This window comes from Sapajus apella, unplaced genomic scaffold, assembly GCF_009761245.1.
Source record: "Sapajus apella isolate SASKATOON/1434 unplaced genomic scaffold, GSC_monkey_1.0 scaffold14, whole genome shotgun sequence".
Taxonomy (NCBI): Eukaryota; Metazoa; Chordata; class Mammalia; order Primates; family Cebidae; genus Sapajus; species Sapajus apella.
In genome coordinates, this window is record NW_022436954.1 from 6,584,847 (window position 1) to 6,599,119 (window position 14,273).

Consider the following 14,273-nt stretch of genomic DNA (forward strand, 5'->3'; position numbering starts at 1 on the left):
CCATCCATCCATCCATCCATCCATCCATCCGTTCATCCATCCTTCCAACCAACCATCCATTCAATTAACTATACAATCCAATCCATCTATCCAACTCACCCATGAACTCCTCCAATCCACCCATCTGTCAACCCATTTATCTGTCTATCTCTATCTACCTATCTATTTCTACTTACGTATCAATCCATTCATTCAACAAATATTTATTTAGCACCTACTATGTGCCAGGTGCTTGGCAAAGACCAAGCCTGATTTATTTCAGGTGAGTGCTGACATGTCCTAACTTCCCACACATGCCGGCCCTGTGGGGGACTGTGGGGTCCTCTCTGATGAGTGGGTCCTGGTCCCTGTTCTCTAGCAGACAGACACATGCATCAATAATGTCAGCCTATGAGGCAGACTGAGGTTTTGTGCTGTGTGTGCGTGTGTGTGTTGTATCTTTCCACCCGCTCCCCCAGCCTAGCTCAGTGCTGCCATCCCTGGCACAGAAGAGGGGCTCAGAAGATGGGCTTGGCAGCACAGATGCCAAGGCAGGCAGGTACAGGAGAGGGGAACAGGCCAAGAGGTGAGGAGAAGGAGGGAGGAAAGGAGAAGAATGAGTAGGAGAAGGTGCACTTGGAAGGAGCAGGAGAGGCGCCCTGGGGACCTGAGCCCTGGCTGGTGTGGGTGTCTCGGGCTTGTGGCTGGTCCACTCTGCCAGGCTTCTGGCTTTCCTGCTGCCCATGCACCCCTAGCCTCTAGCACTCCCCAGCCCCCAGGGAAAGGAGAGTGTCCCATTCTCCCATTTGGAGAGTGGGCAGGATCTCCTCCGAGGAGGGGAGTGGGGTGCTGAACCCACCATGAGCACAAAAAGAAGAGGAAGAAGGGGACCGAGAGAGCCAGCTGCAGCAGCGTCCAGTCCCGCACTCCGTAGGCCACCGCGGCCATCAGGAAATGGCCGAAGCTGAAGCCCAGAGAGTTCAAGGTCATCACCAAGGTTCGGGCCCGCGCTGCTGTCCACTCTATCACTGCAAGGAGACCAAGTGGGTCAGCCCTGGAGCCTGCATGGAGCCCCCCTGCATGGCGCCAGTTTGGAGACCTACGGAGACTGCCTGTGCTCATCATGATGCCCGCCATGGCAAAGGCCAACAGGAAGCGGAGCAGGCAGTACACAGGGAAGGTGGGGGCGAAGGCAGCTGCCGTGCCCGTCACGGCCATCTGAAGGTAGCTCCAGGTCAGCACCAGCCTGCGCCCGAGCCTGCGGCACAAACCAGGAAGAGGTGGGGTCTGTGGCTTGACACAGCACTGGCCGGGGGTGGGGCGGGGTCTGGACCACCGAGAGCCCACCCTGTGCTTGCCCAGTGAGCTGAGGTCACACTGAAGCGGCACCTGGGTGAAACCTGCATTTTCCACCTATGGAAGACTCGACTACAAGGAGCATCCCAAGGCTGGAGCCAAAGGGAATGGGTTCCAGCCGCTGGGAGCACTCAGGCAGCAGCTGAAGGCGGGTGCCTGGCCAACCCCGTTTTAGCAGCAAATGTTTGCTGGGGAGCAGCAATCCTCTACCACTCCCAGGGTAAAGTTGGTGAACTCGAGGCTCAGAGAGGGTTCCAGGTCTCCCTACGTGGCACAGCTGCAGGGTGGCAAGTGCGAGACCCACACCCAATAAGTAGGGTGCTTTCTAGACTGGGTTTTGTGAGGCTTGTTTGGGGCCAGTTGGGGCCAGGGGTCTAGGAGAGCAGGGGCGGTGAGGGGAATGGGGGCCTGTCTGGACTGGGTGTACTCACCTGTCTGAGGCAGGGCCGCACGCAGCAGCTCCCACCAGAATCCCAGCCAGGTAGATGGACTGGGCCATGGGCTTCAGGGCATGAGAGTCACATACCAGGTCCCACTGGTGGGAGAGGAGGGGGCTGAGCTCAGGAGGCTGGGAGAGCCCTGGCAGAGGGGCAGAGGAACTGCATGAGAGGCCCCCAGGGAGATGGGCGGGGTGGGTGGCCTGGTGACCTCTAGGGTTTTAGAGCAACACCCTGTGGAACAGGGAGAGCACCTGCAAGCATAGTTTGGCCTTTGGAGGAGCCATCCTCTGCCTAAGCTCCTCCATGGTTCCCTATTGCCCAATGGGTCTCTAGCCACATCTGCCTCTCTCTCCTGCCTCTCCACTTGGCAGCAGCCACCCGAGCTGATACCCTGGCCCTTCTCCCAGAGGCTGCTTCCTCCCAGAGGCTGCTTCCTCCCGTTCTTTATAAAGAGGTCCTTCCCACTTGCTGGAAGGAGCTGCCCCTCTCCACTTGCCTGGATTTGCCCAGTGCCCACTCTGGGAGGCAGCCTGGGGTGGTCCCTTACCCTGTGTGCCTTGGGCTCGGGGAATCCAGTGAATCATCACTGAGTCCCCTGAGGCTGAGTTGACCTGAGTCATGGCTGATGCGTCAGCAGGGCCGGGACCAGGTGAGGCCGGTGAGGAACCAGGTGCCAGCATTCAGAGGTGCCTGCCCAGATGCCCCCGCACCTCCAGGAGCCTGGGCTGGCTTGGTCTGTAGACCGATCCCTGCCGCCCACTCCCCCGTGTGTGGCTGACAAGAGGCTGAGAGGCTCGAGAGTGAGCGGGGCCTTGGGAGGCGGGTCCCTCCCAGGACGGGACCTTGAGTCCGACCCACTGTGATCCATGGCCCTGACCTCCGCGGTGCCGGACTCGAGTGGCTCTGGGGGAGGCCCTACCTTCATCACGATGGTGGACGTGAAGGTGCTGCGGTCATAGACCCAGCCGTCCACACACGGCTCTGTGTCGGCCTCGCTCCAGCTGGAGGCCGTGGCGTTGGGGTCCAAGAGCTGCCACTGTGGCTGGCGGAAGCGGCGGCACTGGTGGGGCCTCTGGTTGGGGCCCGGCGGGATTGAGACAGCCAAGAGCGCCTCGGGACTTAGCTCCCCTGGGATGGCAGCCTGGGCTGTGCTGTTGTCCAGGAGGGGTGCCCAGCAGCGGTGGCTGGGCACAGCGGCCGAGAAGTTCTCCAGCATGTTCTGGGTGGACAGCCACATGATGGAGACCATCAGAGCCACTGTCTGGAGAACCTGGAACCTGCCCAGGCCACCCACGAGGTCCAGGAGTTCAGAAAATGCCATAGAACCTGATCAAGGGGCCCAGGAGAGGGGCCCACTTCACAGGGACAGGCCCAGAGCAAAGGGGCCCAGGTGGCAGGCTTGCTTCCCCCACAGTGGTGCCCACAGTGGCTTCTCCAGCTGGGCGGCTGGGAGCATGTCAGCAGCCACTGGCTTCGCAGACTGGGGCTGGAGGCTCAGGCTCTCTGGGCATCTGACTGCTGGTGTCACTTGGGGTGGCTACAACCAGGTCCTGAGGCTGCACGAGGTGATTCTGAGACCTCCAGCATCTCCCCAGAGAGGCAGCTGCCCCAGCCCTCCCAGAAAAGCTGACTTTGGGAAGTACGGAGTGTGGAGACTGAAGATGTTAATTCCAGACTGGAATTAAAGTGTGACCAGGTGATGCTTATGGAACGGAGTTCAGCAATCATTTCCTCAGTCAAAATTTAACCAGTGCTGAGGGAGGCTCAGGTGTGAGGTAACCTCAGCCTCCCCCACTCTGTGGGCCAGTGCCAGCCTGGTCTTTGCCAGGTCTGGGGGAGGCCTGGGTTCTTCTCTTGGCTGCTGTGGGATGCCAGGGCTGCCTGCTCCCTTCAGTGCCCCTGCCTGCCCACATCCCAGGATGGCTAAGCCAAGAGAAGGTGGGCCAGAGGGTCCCCCTAACTTGGGGCTGGGGAGCTATACAGGCCTCTGGGCGGCCCTGGGTCACTGAAGTTGCCCAGCCTCTGTGCCTCCCAGGCTGTGCAGCCTGGCCCTGCTCGTGGCCCCACCCCTGGCCCCCGCCTCCACTCACCTGCTGTGGTTGATGCCCTGTACCCCCTTTGCAGTTGCCCTGTCCTGAGCCCTCAGTGGAGCTTCCCAGCATCAGCAGACACCCCAGAGACTCCCCAAGTTCAGTGTGTCCAGTGCCACCCTGAGATCTCTGTCCCCTCCCCAGATCTACACCTCCTGAGAGCCCCACTTCAGCTATGGCCTCCCACGTCATGGTCCCTGGCCTGGAACCCAGCATCTTGGTTCATGCCTCAGGCTCCCTGCCTCCTGATCCCGCCAGGGACCAAGCCCTGCTAGTTTTGCCTCCTAAGGATTTCTCTCTCCCCACCTCCCCAACTCCACAGCTATTCCTGCCCTGGTCTTCCTGCCTTGACTCCTGCCCCTGGACCCACCCCACACTGCAAACCCTTGGGTCAAATCCTGCTTAAAAGCCAAGGGGCTCCCAATCAACGACAGCTAGCAATGCCTTACCAGGGCAGGGGGGCAGGCAGCAGTGTGTGCTGGCACAGAGTGTGGGATTCAGGAAAGCTAGACCAAGGCCAACAGACCTCCCTTGGTCTCAATAGCTAATTCTCTAAACAAAAGGTCCAGAGTACATAGAGGAGTTAAAAAGAGAGAGAGAGAGAGAGAGAGAGAGAGAGAGAGAGAGAGAGAGAGAGAGAGTGTGTGTGTGTGTGTGTGTGTGTGTGCATGTGTGTCTGTGTGTGTATTGCTAAGTGGGGTGGCTCATGCCTGTGATCCCAGCACTTTGGGAGGCTGAGGTGGGCAGATCACTTGAGGTTGGGAGTTCAAGACCAGCTTGGCCAACACGGCAGAATGCCGGCTCTACTAAAAATACAAAAGTTAGATAAACATGGTGGTGGTGCTGTCTGTAATTCCATCTACTTGGGAGCCTGAGGCAGGAGAATCTCTTGAACCCGGGAGGCAGAGGCTGCAGCAAGCCAAGATCATGCTACTGCACTCCAGCCTGGGCGACAGAGTAAGACTGTCTCAAAAAAAAAAAAAAAAAGAAGAAGAAGAAGAAGTGTATGTGTATGCAGGTGTGTGCACATGCCTGTGTATGTGTGCACATGTTTGCACAAGTGCATGTGTGTACATGTGTACATGTGTGCATGCGTACATGTGCAATGCAGCAGTGATGGCAACCCACGTGTTTCGTTTTATGTGCTTTGGGCACAAAACTCTCCATTTGAGGCACAACTCCCCTCCCATCTACTTCTTTTTGCTTCACCCACTCTTTCTCCTGCCCCTCCACATGGCTTAACAAGCCAACTTCTCTGCCTCCCTGGACTCTGCACCTTGACTCATCCACTGCTGCCACCATGTGCCCTACACGTACTTGCTCAGTTCCCATCCCTGCTCATGCTAGACCTCCAGCCTGGAATGCTGTCTCCACGCTCACCCTTAGGTCACATACTATGTGGACTGGGAACATTCCAAATACTGCCTCCCCCAGCAGGCTCTCTTTGCTTATTCCTGCCTATATCCAGGGCTCAGAGTTTTCAGTGGAGTCCCATCTTTACACTGTCCTGCATTCTTCTTGAACCCTTGACCTCAGGTGATCCACCTGCCTCGGCCCCCAAAGTGATGTGAGTCACAGCACCCAGCCATGTCCTGCATTATTCTATTATGGTCCAGTTGGTCTTATTTCCAGCGAGCTCCTGGCAGTCTGGGACCCTTCTTTAGAGCCTCTTTGGAAGGGATCTGTATAACAAATAAAGGCTCCATGAAGACTTGCTGAAGTGCATGGATGATTTTTTTTTAAACTTCCATTTTTTCTAATTATGAAATAATTTATACACTTCCTAAAAAATTCAGAACATATTGAAAAGTGTAATGAAAATAAAGATCACTCATACATGCAACCAGTGAGTTACACTACTGTTTACAGTTTGGTGGAAATATGTCCAGACTTTGTTTTAGTAACTGATATGTTTAGCTTCATCAGCCTTAGCTGCCAAATAAGCTTTACATTTCTTTTTCTAAAATCCAGAAGAAAAGCCTCTGCCTTTTAATTAGTGATTTTAACCTGTTCACATTTATTGTAATTATTGACATGTTTAGACTTACTATATGTTTTCTTGTTTACCAGAGTTTCCCTTTAAATCTTAGTTTCCTTGTTCCTAACTTCTACTGTACACATTAACTTTTCTTGTTATATTCTTCTTCTGTCTTGGTCTGTCAGTTGTACATTTTATTTCTGTTACCCTTATATTTGAACACATAAACCAAGGGCTATTTGACACCATCTTCCCTCTTCAAACCTACCTACCACCTTCTCTTCCATCCTCTCTCTCAATAGATGACCTTTCTTCTTATTTCACTAAAACAAAACAGTCTAATTCTCTCGCCAGCTCGCCTGCCTTGGTGCCCCACATTCTGCCTTCCCTCCACCCAGTTTGGTCTCTCATCCATGCAAACTCATCACTGTGTGCCTAGAGCCCACCCCCCTTTGCCTGCTCACAACTCTCTTTGGCATTTATCTTTCCCTCTCTACTGGATCATTCCCATCAATGTACAAATATGCCATTTTTTTCTGTGTTTTCCAAAAAGTCACCCTCCATTTGAGCACCTCTTTCTTCTTAAGCTACCACCCCTTTTGCTTCTATTTATAACAAAATTCTGTGAAAGTATTATTGACACTCATTTTCAGTTTCTCTCATTGCATTGCTTTGTTTTTTGGATTCATTCCCATCAAGCCACCGCACCCAGCCCCAAATCACTAGCATTTCAATTTCGGAATGTATGATTTCCATTTCAGAATCCCTGTTTGGTTCTTCCTATAACTGCCTCTTCTTGTTATTGAAGCTTTGTTTTCAAGCAGGGGGGTGATTACAACTCGCTTGTGTGCTGACGGATCGCATGTTAGAAAGGGAACCCTTGATGATGTTGGCAGGAGGGATATTTGAGCAGAGTCCTGAGACTGTGAGAAGGGATGGAACCCAGAGCAGACTGGAGGGCTTGGCTCCAAGAGTTCATCGCCAGCTGCAGGCGGTAAGGGTGATCGTGTGGACACACACGGAGCTCTGTGTTGGGAGGACCAGAAGAGCCAGTGAAATAAGCAGCAAAGCAGGCACCTGAGCTTAGGGAGGTGTTGCAAGTTTGAGGAGAGAGAGGCGGGAGAGCCGATGCACCAGGGAGGGATGGTTACTGCTGGTGCCCCTTGGGGATATGTGATGAGATTTTGTCTCCTCTGCAGGGAGCAGGCAAGGTGTGGACAGAGTAGGTTTGGGCACGCAGGAGCCTGGCCAGGCAGCAATGGGGCTGCTGCACGGATTGCGTGTGCAGGGGAGTGGCTGCAAGATGCCAGAGGAGTCCGGGGCAGCTAAAGGGACGTGAGTCCATCGGGACGGTGCCGGAGGGGCGCCGAGTCCTGGATCCCACAAGGTAGAAGGACTGTTGCAGTCCTGGTATGGAGGGGAGCCCGGGTGCAGAGCTGGGAGGTGGGCAGCTACTGCTCTGGTGATGAGCACTAGACGGCAGGGGTGAGTGGTGGGCGGAGGGTAAGATTTTGGGAGGGGGCAGGGTCGAGGAGCAGAGAGCGGAGGCGATGGAAGCGAAGTTGATGAAGGAGATCCTGTGGCCATGAGGCCAGCCCAGCCCCGGGCCCGCCTCGGTTCCTGCCGGATACTGGCGAGATGGCATCTTTTCTCAAAATGGGCACAGGCAAGCAGCTTATCAACATATTCTTTTTTGGTTGTTTTTTTGGACCTGGGGTTGCACGGTGGGCATCATTCTGGCCGGTTTGTGCAGCAGGTTTTTTGTGATTCCTCCTAGCCCCTAATGTCCTGTGGTGATAGCAGCTGCCTCTGGTCCCAGTCCAGGCAGGAGAAAGGCCAGGCAGGAGCGCTCACTGTCATGACTCAGCAGGGCTGTCCGAATCCAGGCAGGCGGCTGAAGGGGTCAGTAGCCGGATCTGGCTGGCCTTGCTCAGGGCGTCAGGGCTCTGCACCCCTTGAGCTTCCCTAGGGCTTGGAAAGGGTCACTGCAGGATCAGAGCCTCCGCTTTCCTCCCAGCCCTTGTCTCTGTGGGCTGGGTGCTTGGAGGTAGAATGGCACTGCTTGGAGAAGCTCTGCTTGGACCCCTTAAAGGGCCTGTGAGTCTCCGGCTTGTCACTCCCTGCTCAGAGTCTGAGATCACTCCCTAGTGTCTTGGGAAGGAGGCCGAGGCCATGGGAAACCTCTTGTCTCCCTTCAGCTGCTTCCAGCATGTGGCCCGGACTCTGTCCACACAAACACCAACTCTCTTCTGAAGAGGTCCCTCGCTCCTATCTTCGAGCCTTTGCTGTTTCTTCTACCTGAATGCTGTGCCACCGTCTCTGCCAGTCCAGGCCCACCCCTCTCTCCTCGCTTCCCTATCCCCGAGACCCTCTAGAACAGTGCCCACCGCCTGGAGGGGCTTTGAGTCAGGTGATGGGCTGCAGGTTCTCTGAGGGCCAGGACTGAGTCACTGTGCCCCTAACAGTGCCAAGCACAAGACTGGCACACATGGTAGGTCCCAGCCAGGGCTGCAGAGAGACATGGCCATCTTCAATCTCGGTTTAAATCCAGGTCTTCTGGGCCTCGATTTCCTCATCTGTGGAAAGGGCATCGTGCTGTCCACTCTGCAAGGGGGTCTTTAGGGCAAGATGTCCTGGTTCCCCGAGGGTCCTCCTCCAGCCCCTGGAGTGTCCACGCGAGGATAATGAGGGCCCACACCCATGTGAGGCTCTGGAGTGCCAGCTCCTCTGAAGGTCTGCTCTCCTGGGCATTGCTTATTCCAAACTGCTGTTTGGTACAGCCTGGGCCACTGCCTTTCTGAAGAATGTCACTTTGCTCCTTGTCACTACCAATGTGCCCAAACGTGGCCACAGGCTCAACTTGAAATTCCCCACAGAACAACTGGGAAATGCCCCAATGCTTATGATGGTGATGATGATAGTGGTGATGGAAATGACAATGATGGTGACGCTGCTGGTGGTGGTGGTGACTGAGATGGTGATGATTGATGATGGTGATGACTGAGATGGTGATGGTGATGACTGAGATGGTGATGKTGGTGATTGAGATGGTGGTGGTGATTGAATGGTGATGATTGACGATGGTGATGATTGAGATGGTGATGGTGATGATTGAGATGGTGATGGTGGTGATTGAGATGGTGATGGTGATTGAATGGGGATGATTGAGATGGTGATGGTGATGACTGAGATGGTGATGGTGGTGATTGAGATGGTGGTGCTGGTGGTGAGGGAGAGGTAAGGGAGTGTGGTGGTGAGGGAGTCCTAGAGGGAGACTCAAATCAACTGCTGCCCTAGTGCCCTTGGAGCACAGGAGAGCTCCCTCACCTCCTACCCTCCAGCTTGGCCTCCTCTCCCTCTGGACCAGTTTCTAACTTTACGCTTATGTAGCTCAAAGCCCAGCAAGAGGTTTTCCCAGAAGAGCAGCCTCCCTGTGGACTGTCCCTGGGAGCAGCCATTTCCACCTCTGCTTCACACGCATGGCCCCTGCCTTGTCCCCAACAGCACTCAGTCAGCAGCCCCTCCCTCCCGGCACGCTTCTTGAGCATTCAAGACATAGCTTGAATCAAAATGCATTTTCCTCTGGCCTGAAGGCTGCTGACCCCTGGGAGCGGGCAATGCCCGGCCACCTGTGTGTCCCTCCACCCACGCAGAGGCCACATTGTGAGGAGGTAGCCACAGGCTGCTGGCTTGGCACCAGCTCAGGCAGGTGGCCAGGGCTGGCGGGAGCACACTCGTGGCTTTAACGGGTCCCTGCTGCAAGCTGCCATGGCCCTAACTGCAGACCCTACACTGCACAGATCCCTTCTCTCCAGGCCCCCACCCGAGGGGTTCCTCTGGCCAAGTGAGCAAATCTGCCTAAGTAGGCCAAGGAGGGCATGGGACGGCATGACGGGGCTGCCCTGTCCTTTCATGTACTTGACTGCTCCTGTGAGCCTGGCCTTCCAGCTCCAAAGGGACTTTGCTCTTCTTGTTGTGTCAAAAAGATGTTTTATGTTAAAATTCAACAAAGAGATGTTAACCAGCCATCGGAACCAGGCTCATCAAAATGGGAGCTGCTCAAACAGGCTGAACTTTGCACCGTTCTGTGTTTTCGGAGGGTCTTTTTCATAGCCAGCATTTTCTGGCTGGCACATTTTAACAGGGCCGGATGCAAATGCTGCCCCCAACCCTCTGTGCTATTCCTCTGGAGCTGGTGCCCATGGCCCCCCTTCCTGTGGGCTCCCGTGATCCTCAGCCTCTGCCCTGTGATTCCAGCATTTTTACTGGAGATGTTCCATGCTGGTTGAGCTGCATTCTTGGGAATGCCGGTCTTCTCATAGCGAGCTGCCTCTTTTTGACTCTGTGAGTTGCAGCCTATTCAGAGGAGCGATTTTAAGTGGATGCAAGGACAACTCTCGCTGCGGGGAGGGCAGGGGAAGGCATGATGTGGATTTTGGCAAAATTCCTCTCATCTCATCGGAAAACAGTGTGGGATTTGGCCGGCCGTGTGCAAACACACTGTGCGAGCAGGAGCCTTCTTTCCTGCGTCTGTGGACACAGGAGCTACACGGAGTGAGCTCAGAGCAGCCAGTGCTGACCAGGGCTTCAACAGACCCCGCAGACTCCCCCTAAACAAGAGGCAGTGTGGCTCAGTGGTTACACGCACAGACTCTGGGCTCAGGCTGCCTGGATTTGAAACTCTGCTCTCCCCAAGCTGTGTGGGCTTGGGAATGTTCTTAATCCCTTTATGCCTCCGTTTCCTCCTCTGTAAAACGGTGGTGCTGATCTGCTTTCATCAGGCTCTTGTGAAGACTAAATGAGTTTAAACAGATCACCTAGAACAGTCCCTGGAGTACCGTGAATGCTTCATGTGTCTTGTTTTTGTTATCATGAATGATTTTTGACAAGAAGGACTATGGGAAATGTGGAAACTTCCAGAGGCTGAACTTGAGAAGGACCCATGGGGAACCAGGTCAGCCCAGGGTCAGATTGGGCAGGCAGAGATGTCATTTGAAAGGCAAGGCACCAAACTGTACACGGTAACATAAGGCTGTTGAAAACCTGGGTGAGGCTCATGCCTGTAATCCCAGCACTTTGGGAGGCCGAGGCAGACAGATCACAAGGTCAAGAGATTGAGACCATCCTGGCCAACATGGTGAAATCTCATCCCTACTAAAAATACAAAAATGAGCTGAGCATGGTGGCACACACCTGTAATCCCAGCACTTTGGGAGGCTGAGGCAGGCAGATCACAAGGTCAAGAGATTGAGACCATCCTGGCCAACAGGTGAAATCTTGTCTCTACTAAAAACACAAAAATTAACTGAGCATGGTGGCGCACACCTGTAATCCCAGCTACTTTGGAGGCAGAGGCAGGAGAATTGCTTGAACCCAGGAGGAGGAGGTTGCAGTGAGCTGAGATCGTGCCACTGCACTCACAGGGTGAGACTCCATTTCAAAAAAAAGAAAGAAAGAAAGAAAAAAAGACAACCTGGGGTAAGATGTTTGTCTTTTCACATATGGCTAATGTGTGCTTGGAGTTTTAACAAAGATCTCTTTTTTTTCCTAAAAAGAACACCCATATCACAGATGTCAGGAGCACTGGACCTTCAAGAATGAAATACTATTGGCTCACTCCCCATCCATGCTTTTGAGCAAAGCTAAGGATCTTTTTTGAGATGAAGTCTCGCTCTTGTTGCCCAGGCTGGAGTGCAATGGCATGATCTCAGCTCACTGCAACCTCCACCTCCCGGGTTCAAATGATTCTCCTGCCTCAGCCTCCTAAGTAGCTGGGATTCCAGGCATGCGCCACCATGCCAGGCTCTTTGTATTGTTAGTAGAGATGGGGTTTCTCCATGTTGGCCAGGCTGGTCTCAAACTCCCAACCTCAGGTGATTCATCTGCCTCAGCCTCCCAAAGTGTTAGGATCACAGGCATGAGCCACCGCACCCGGCTGGATGTTTAACTTTTAAGACACTGCCATGTTTCTTTTTCTTTTTTGTAAGTGTGTGTCCTGTTTCACTTTCCCACTGTGGGTCGCTCTATGGAAGCATCAACACTGGGTCTTTTTAATTTTTGCCATTCCGGTGGATGTATGTGGCATTTCGTTGTGGTTTTAATTTGCATTTTCCTAATGATGTCGATCATCTTTCTTTGGGCTTACGGCTACCTATCGGTCTTCTTTGGCGAAGCATCTGTTCAAACCTTTTGCCTTTTACAATTGGACTGCCGTTTGATTGTTGTGTTGTAAGTGTTCTTTACATTTTCTAGGTAGAAATCCTTTGTTAGATACAGATTTTTCCAATATTATCTTCAAGTTTGTGGCTTGCCTTTTCATTTTGTAACAGTGTCTTTTGGAAAGCAAAAGTTTTTGGTGTTTATGAAGTCCAATATGTTTTTTATAGTTCATATTTTTGAGTACTAGTTAAGAAATCTTTGCCAAACCCAAAGTTGCCAAGATTTTCTCCTGTTTTCTTCAAAAATATTTTATAATTTTAGCTCTTACATTTAGGTCTATGATACAGTTAAAGTTAATTTTTGGAAATGGTGTGAGTTAGAGCCGAGCTTCTCCTTCCCTGCTGCCTTCTTGTCTTTCTTCCTTCCTTCTCTCCCTTCCTCCGTCCCCTTTTTCTCTCCTTCTTTCTTTGTTTATATATGGCTATCCCATTGTTCCGGAATCATTTGTAGAAAAGATTATCCTTTCCTCATTTTAATTGATTTGGCACCTTGATGGAAAATCTGTTAAATTTAAATCATAAATGCATGGCTCTATTTCTGAATTTTTGATTGTATTATATTGAAAAAGTGTTCTCCAACTTTGTCCTTTTCCAAAATTATGTTGGATAATCTAAGCGCTTTGCATTTTCATATAAACATTAGGGTGAGCTTGTCAATTTACGTAAAGTAAATAATGCTGGCATTTTGACTGGGATTTCATTGAATCTAAAGACTACGTTGCAGAGAACTGACATCCTGATAATACCGAGTCTTTCGATCCATGAACAAGGCGGGTCTATTTAGGTCTTAATTCCTCTCTGTTCTGTGGTTTACAGTTCATGGGTCTTGGCTTTCTCATTGGAATATTCCCTGGGTGTCACATTTTTCCATGCTGTTATTAAATGGTATTGTGTTAAAATGTTCAATTTCTGGTAGCTACTGGTATACAGAAATACAGTAGAAGTTTGTATGCTAATCTGGCTAAACTCATTTACTAGTTCAGTAGCATTTTTTGTTGATTCCTTAGGATTCTACATAGACAATCATGTAATCTGCAAATGAAGGTTGTTTCATGTCTTCCTTTCTAATGTGTATGGCTTTTACTTATTTTGCTCACCTTACCTCCCTGACCAGGACCAACGTTGAATACAGACTGTGAGAGTGGACATCCTGGCCTCATTGCTGATCGGAGGGGAAGCAGGCTTTCACTGTGAGCATCATGGCACCTCTAGGGAAACAGGGTGAGCATCTAGGGCCTTGAACAGGTGGAAAAGTTGCCTTGAATTCCTGGTTTGCTGAATTTCTTTTTCTTTATAGTAGAATGATTTATTATTTTTTTTTTATTTTTTATCTTTTTAAAAATTATACTTTAAATTCTGGGGTACATGTGCAGAACATGCAGGTTTGTTACATGTGCCATGGCAGTTTGCTGCACCCATTACCCCGTCATCTACAGTTGGTATTTCTCCTAATGCTATCCCTCCCCTAGCCCCCCACCCCCTGCTAGGCCTCCCCTAGTCCCTCACCCCCCGATAGGCCCCAGTGTGTGATGTTCCCCTCCCTGTGGTCTCATTGTTCAACACCCACTTATGAGTGAGAACACGTGGCGTTTGGTTTTCTGTTCTTGTGTCAGTTTGCTGAGAATGGTGGTTTCCAGCTTCATCCATGTCCCTGCAAAAGACATGAATTCATCCTTTTTATGGCTGCATAGTATTCCATGGGGTGTATATGTACCATATTTGCTGAATGTTAATGATCAGGAATGGCTGTAGAATTTTGTCAAATGATCTTTCTTTGTCTATTTGGATGACACGTGGCTTTTCTTTTTTGACTTGTTCATAATTTGGTTTGTTAACTTTGATTTGTTAACTTTGCATTCCTGGGATAAAGTCCACTTGGTCATGATGTATTGCCCCCCCCATATATATGAATCTACATACCTATATAGAAAACATACAATTACACACACATATGTAAATATATACACGTGCATAGTTGGATTCAACTTGCTAAATGTTTGTTAATAATTTTTATGTTTATGTCCATAAGGGATAATGGTTTATAGCTTTATTTTCTTGTAATGTCTTTTTCTGGTTTCCGGGTAACAGAATGAGCTGGGAAGCATTACCTCATTTTCAATTTTCTGGAAGGTTTTGTATAGAATCGTTATTATTTCCTGCTTAAATATTTGTCAGAATTCACCAGTGAAGCCATTTGGGCCCTGAATTTTCT

General features: G+C 51.4%; 1 protein-coding gene across 5 annotated transcripts in view; it reads right to left on the bottom strand.

Annotated features, from left to right (window-relative positions):
- The window catches only part of SLC22A12 (solute carrier family 22 member 12), a 9,977-nt gene extending 6,259 nt beyond the window's left edge, over positions 1-3,718 (bottom strand). Inside the window, exons 1-4 of one of the 5 annotated variants that reach the window (XM_032282945.1) lie at positions 2,695-3,544; positions 1,767-1,870; positions 1,083-1,237; positions 839-1,007 (exon numbers count right to left, since the gene is read on the bottom strand). In XM_032282945.1, the coding sequence (XP_032138836.1) occupies positions 839-1,007; positions 1,083-1,237; positions 1,767-1,870; positions 2,695-3,096 (830 nt within the window). In that variant the 5' untranslated portion in view covers positions 3,097-3,544. Of the gene's footprint in view, positions 1-838; positions 1,238-1,766; positions 1,871-2,694 lie in introns of all 5 variants that reach the window. The other 4 variants (XM_032282943.1, XM_032282944.1, XM_032282942.1 and 1 more) reach the window with 4 other exon arrangements.
- Positions 3,719-14,273: the final 10,555 nt, after the last annotated feature.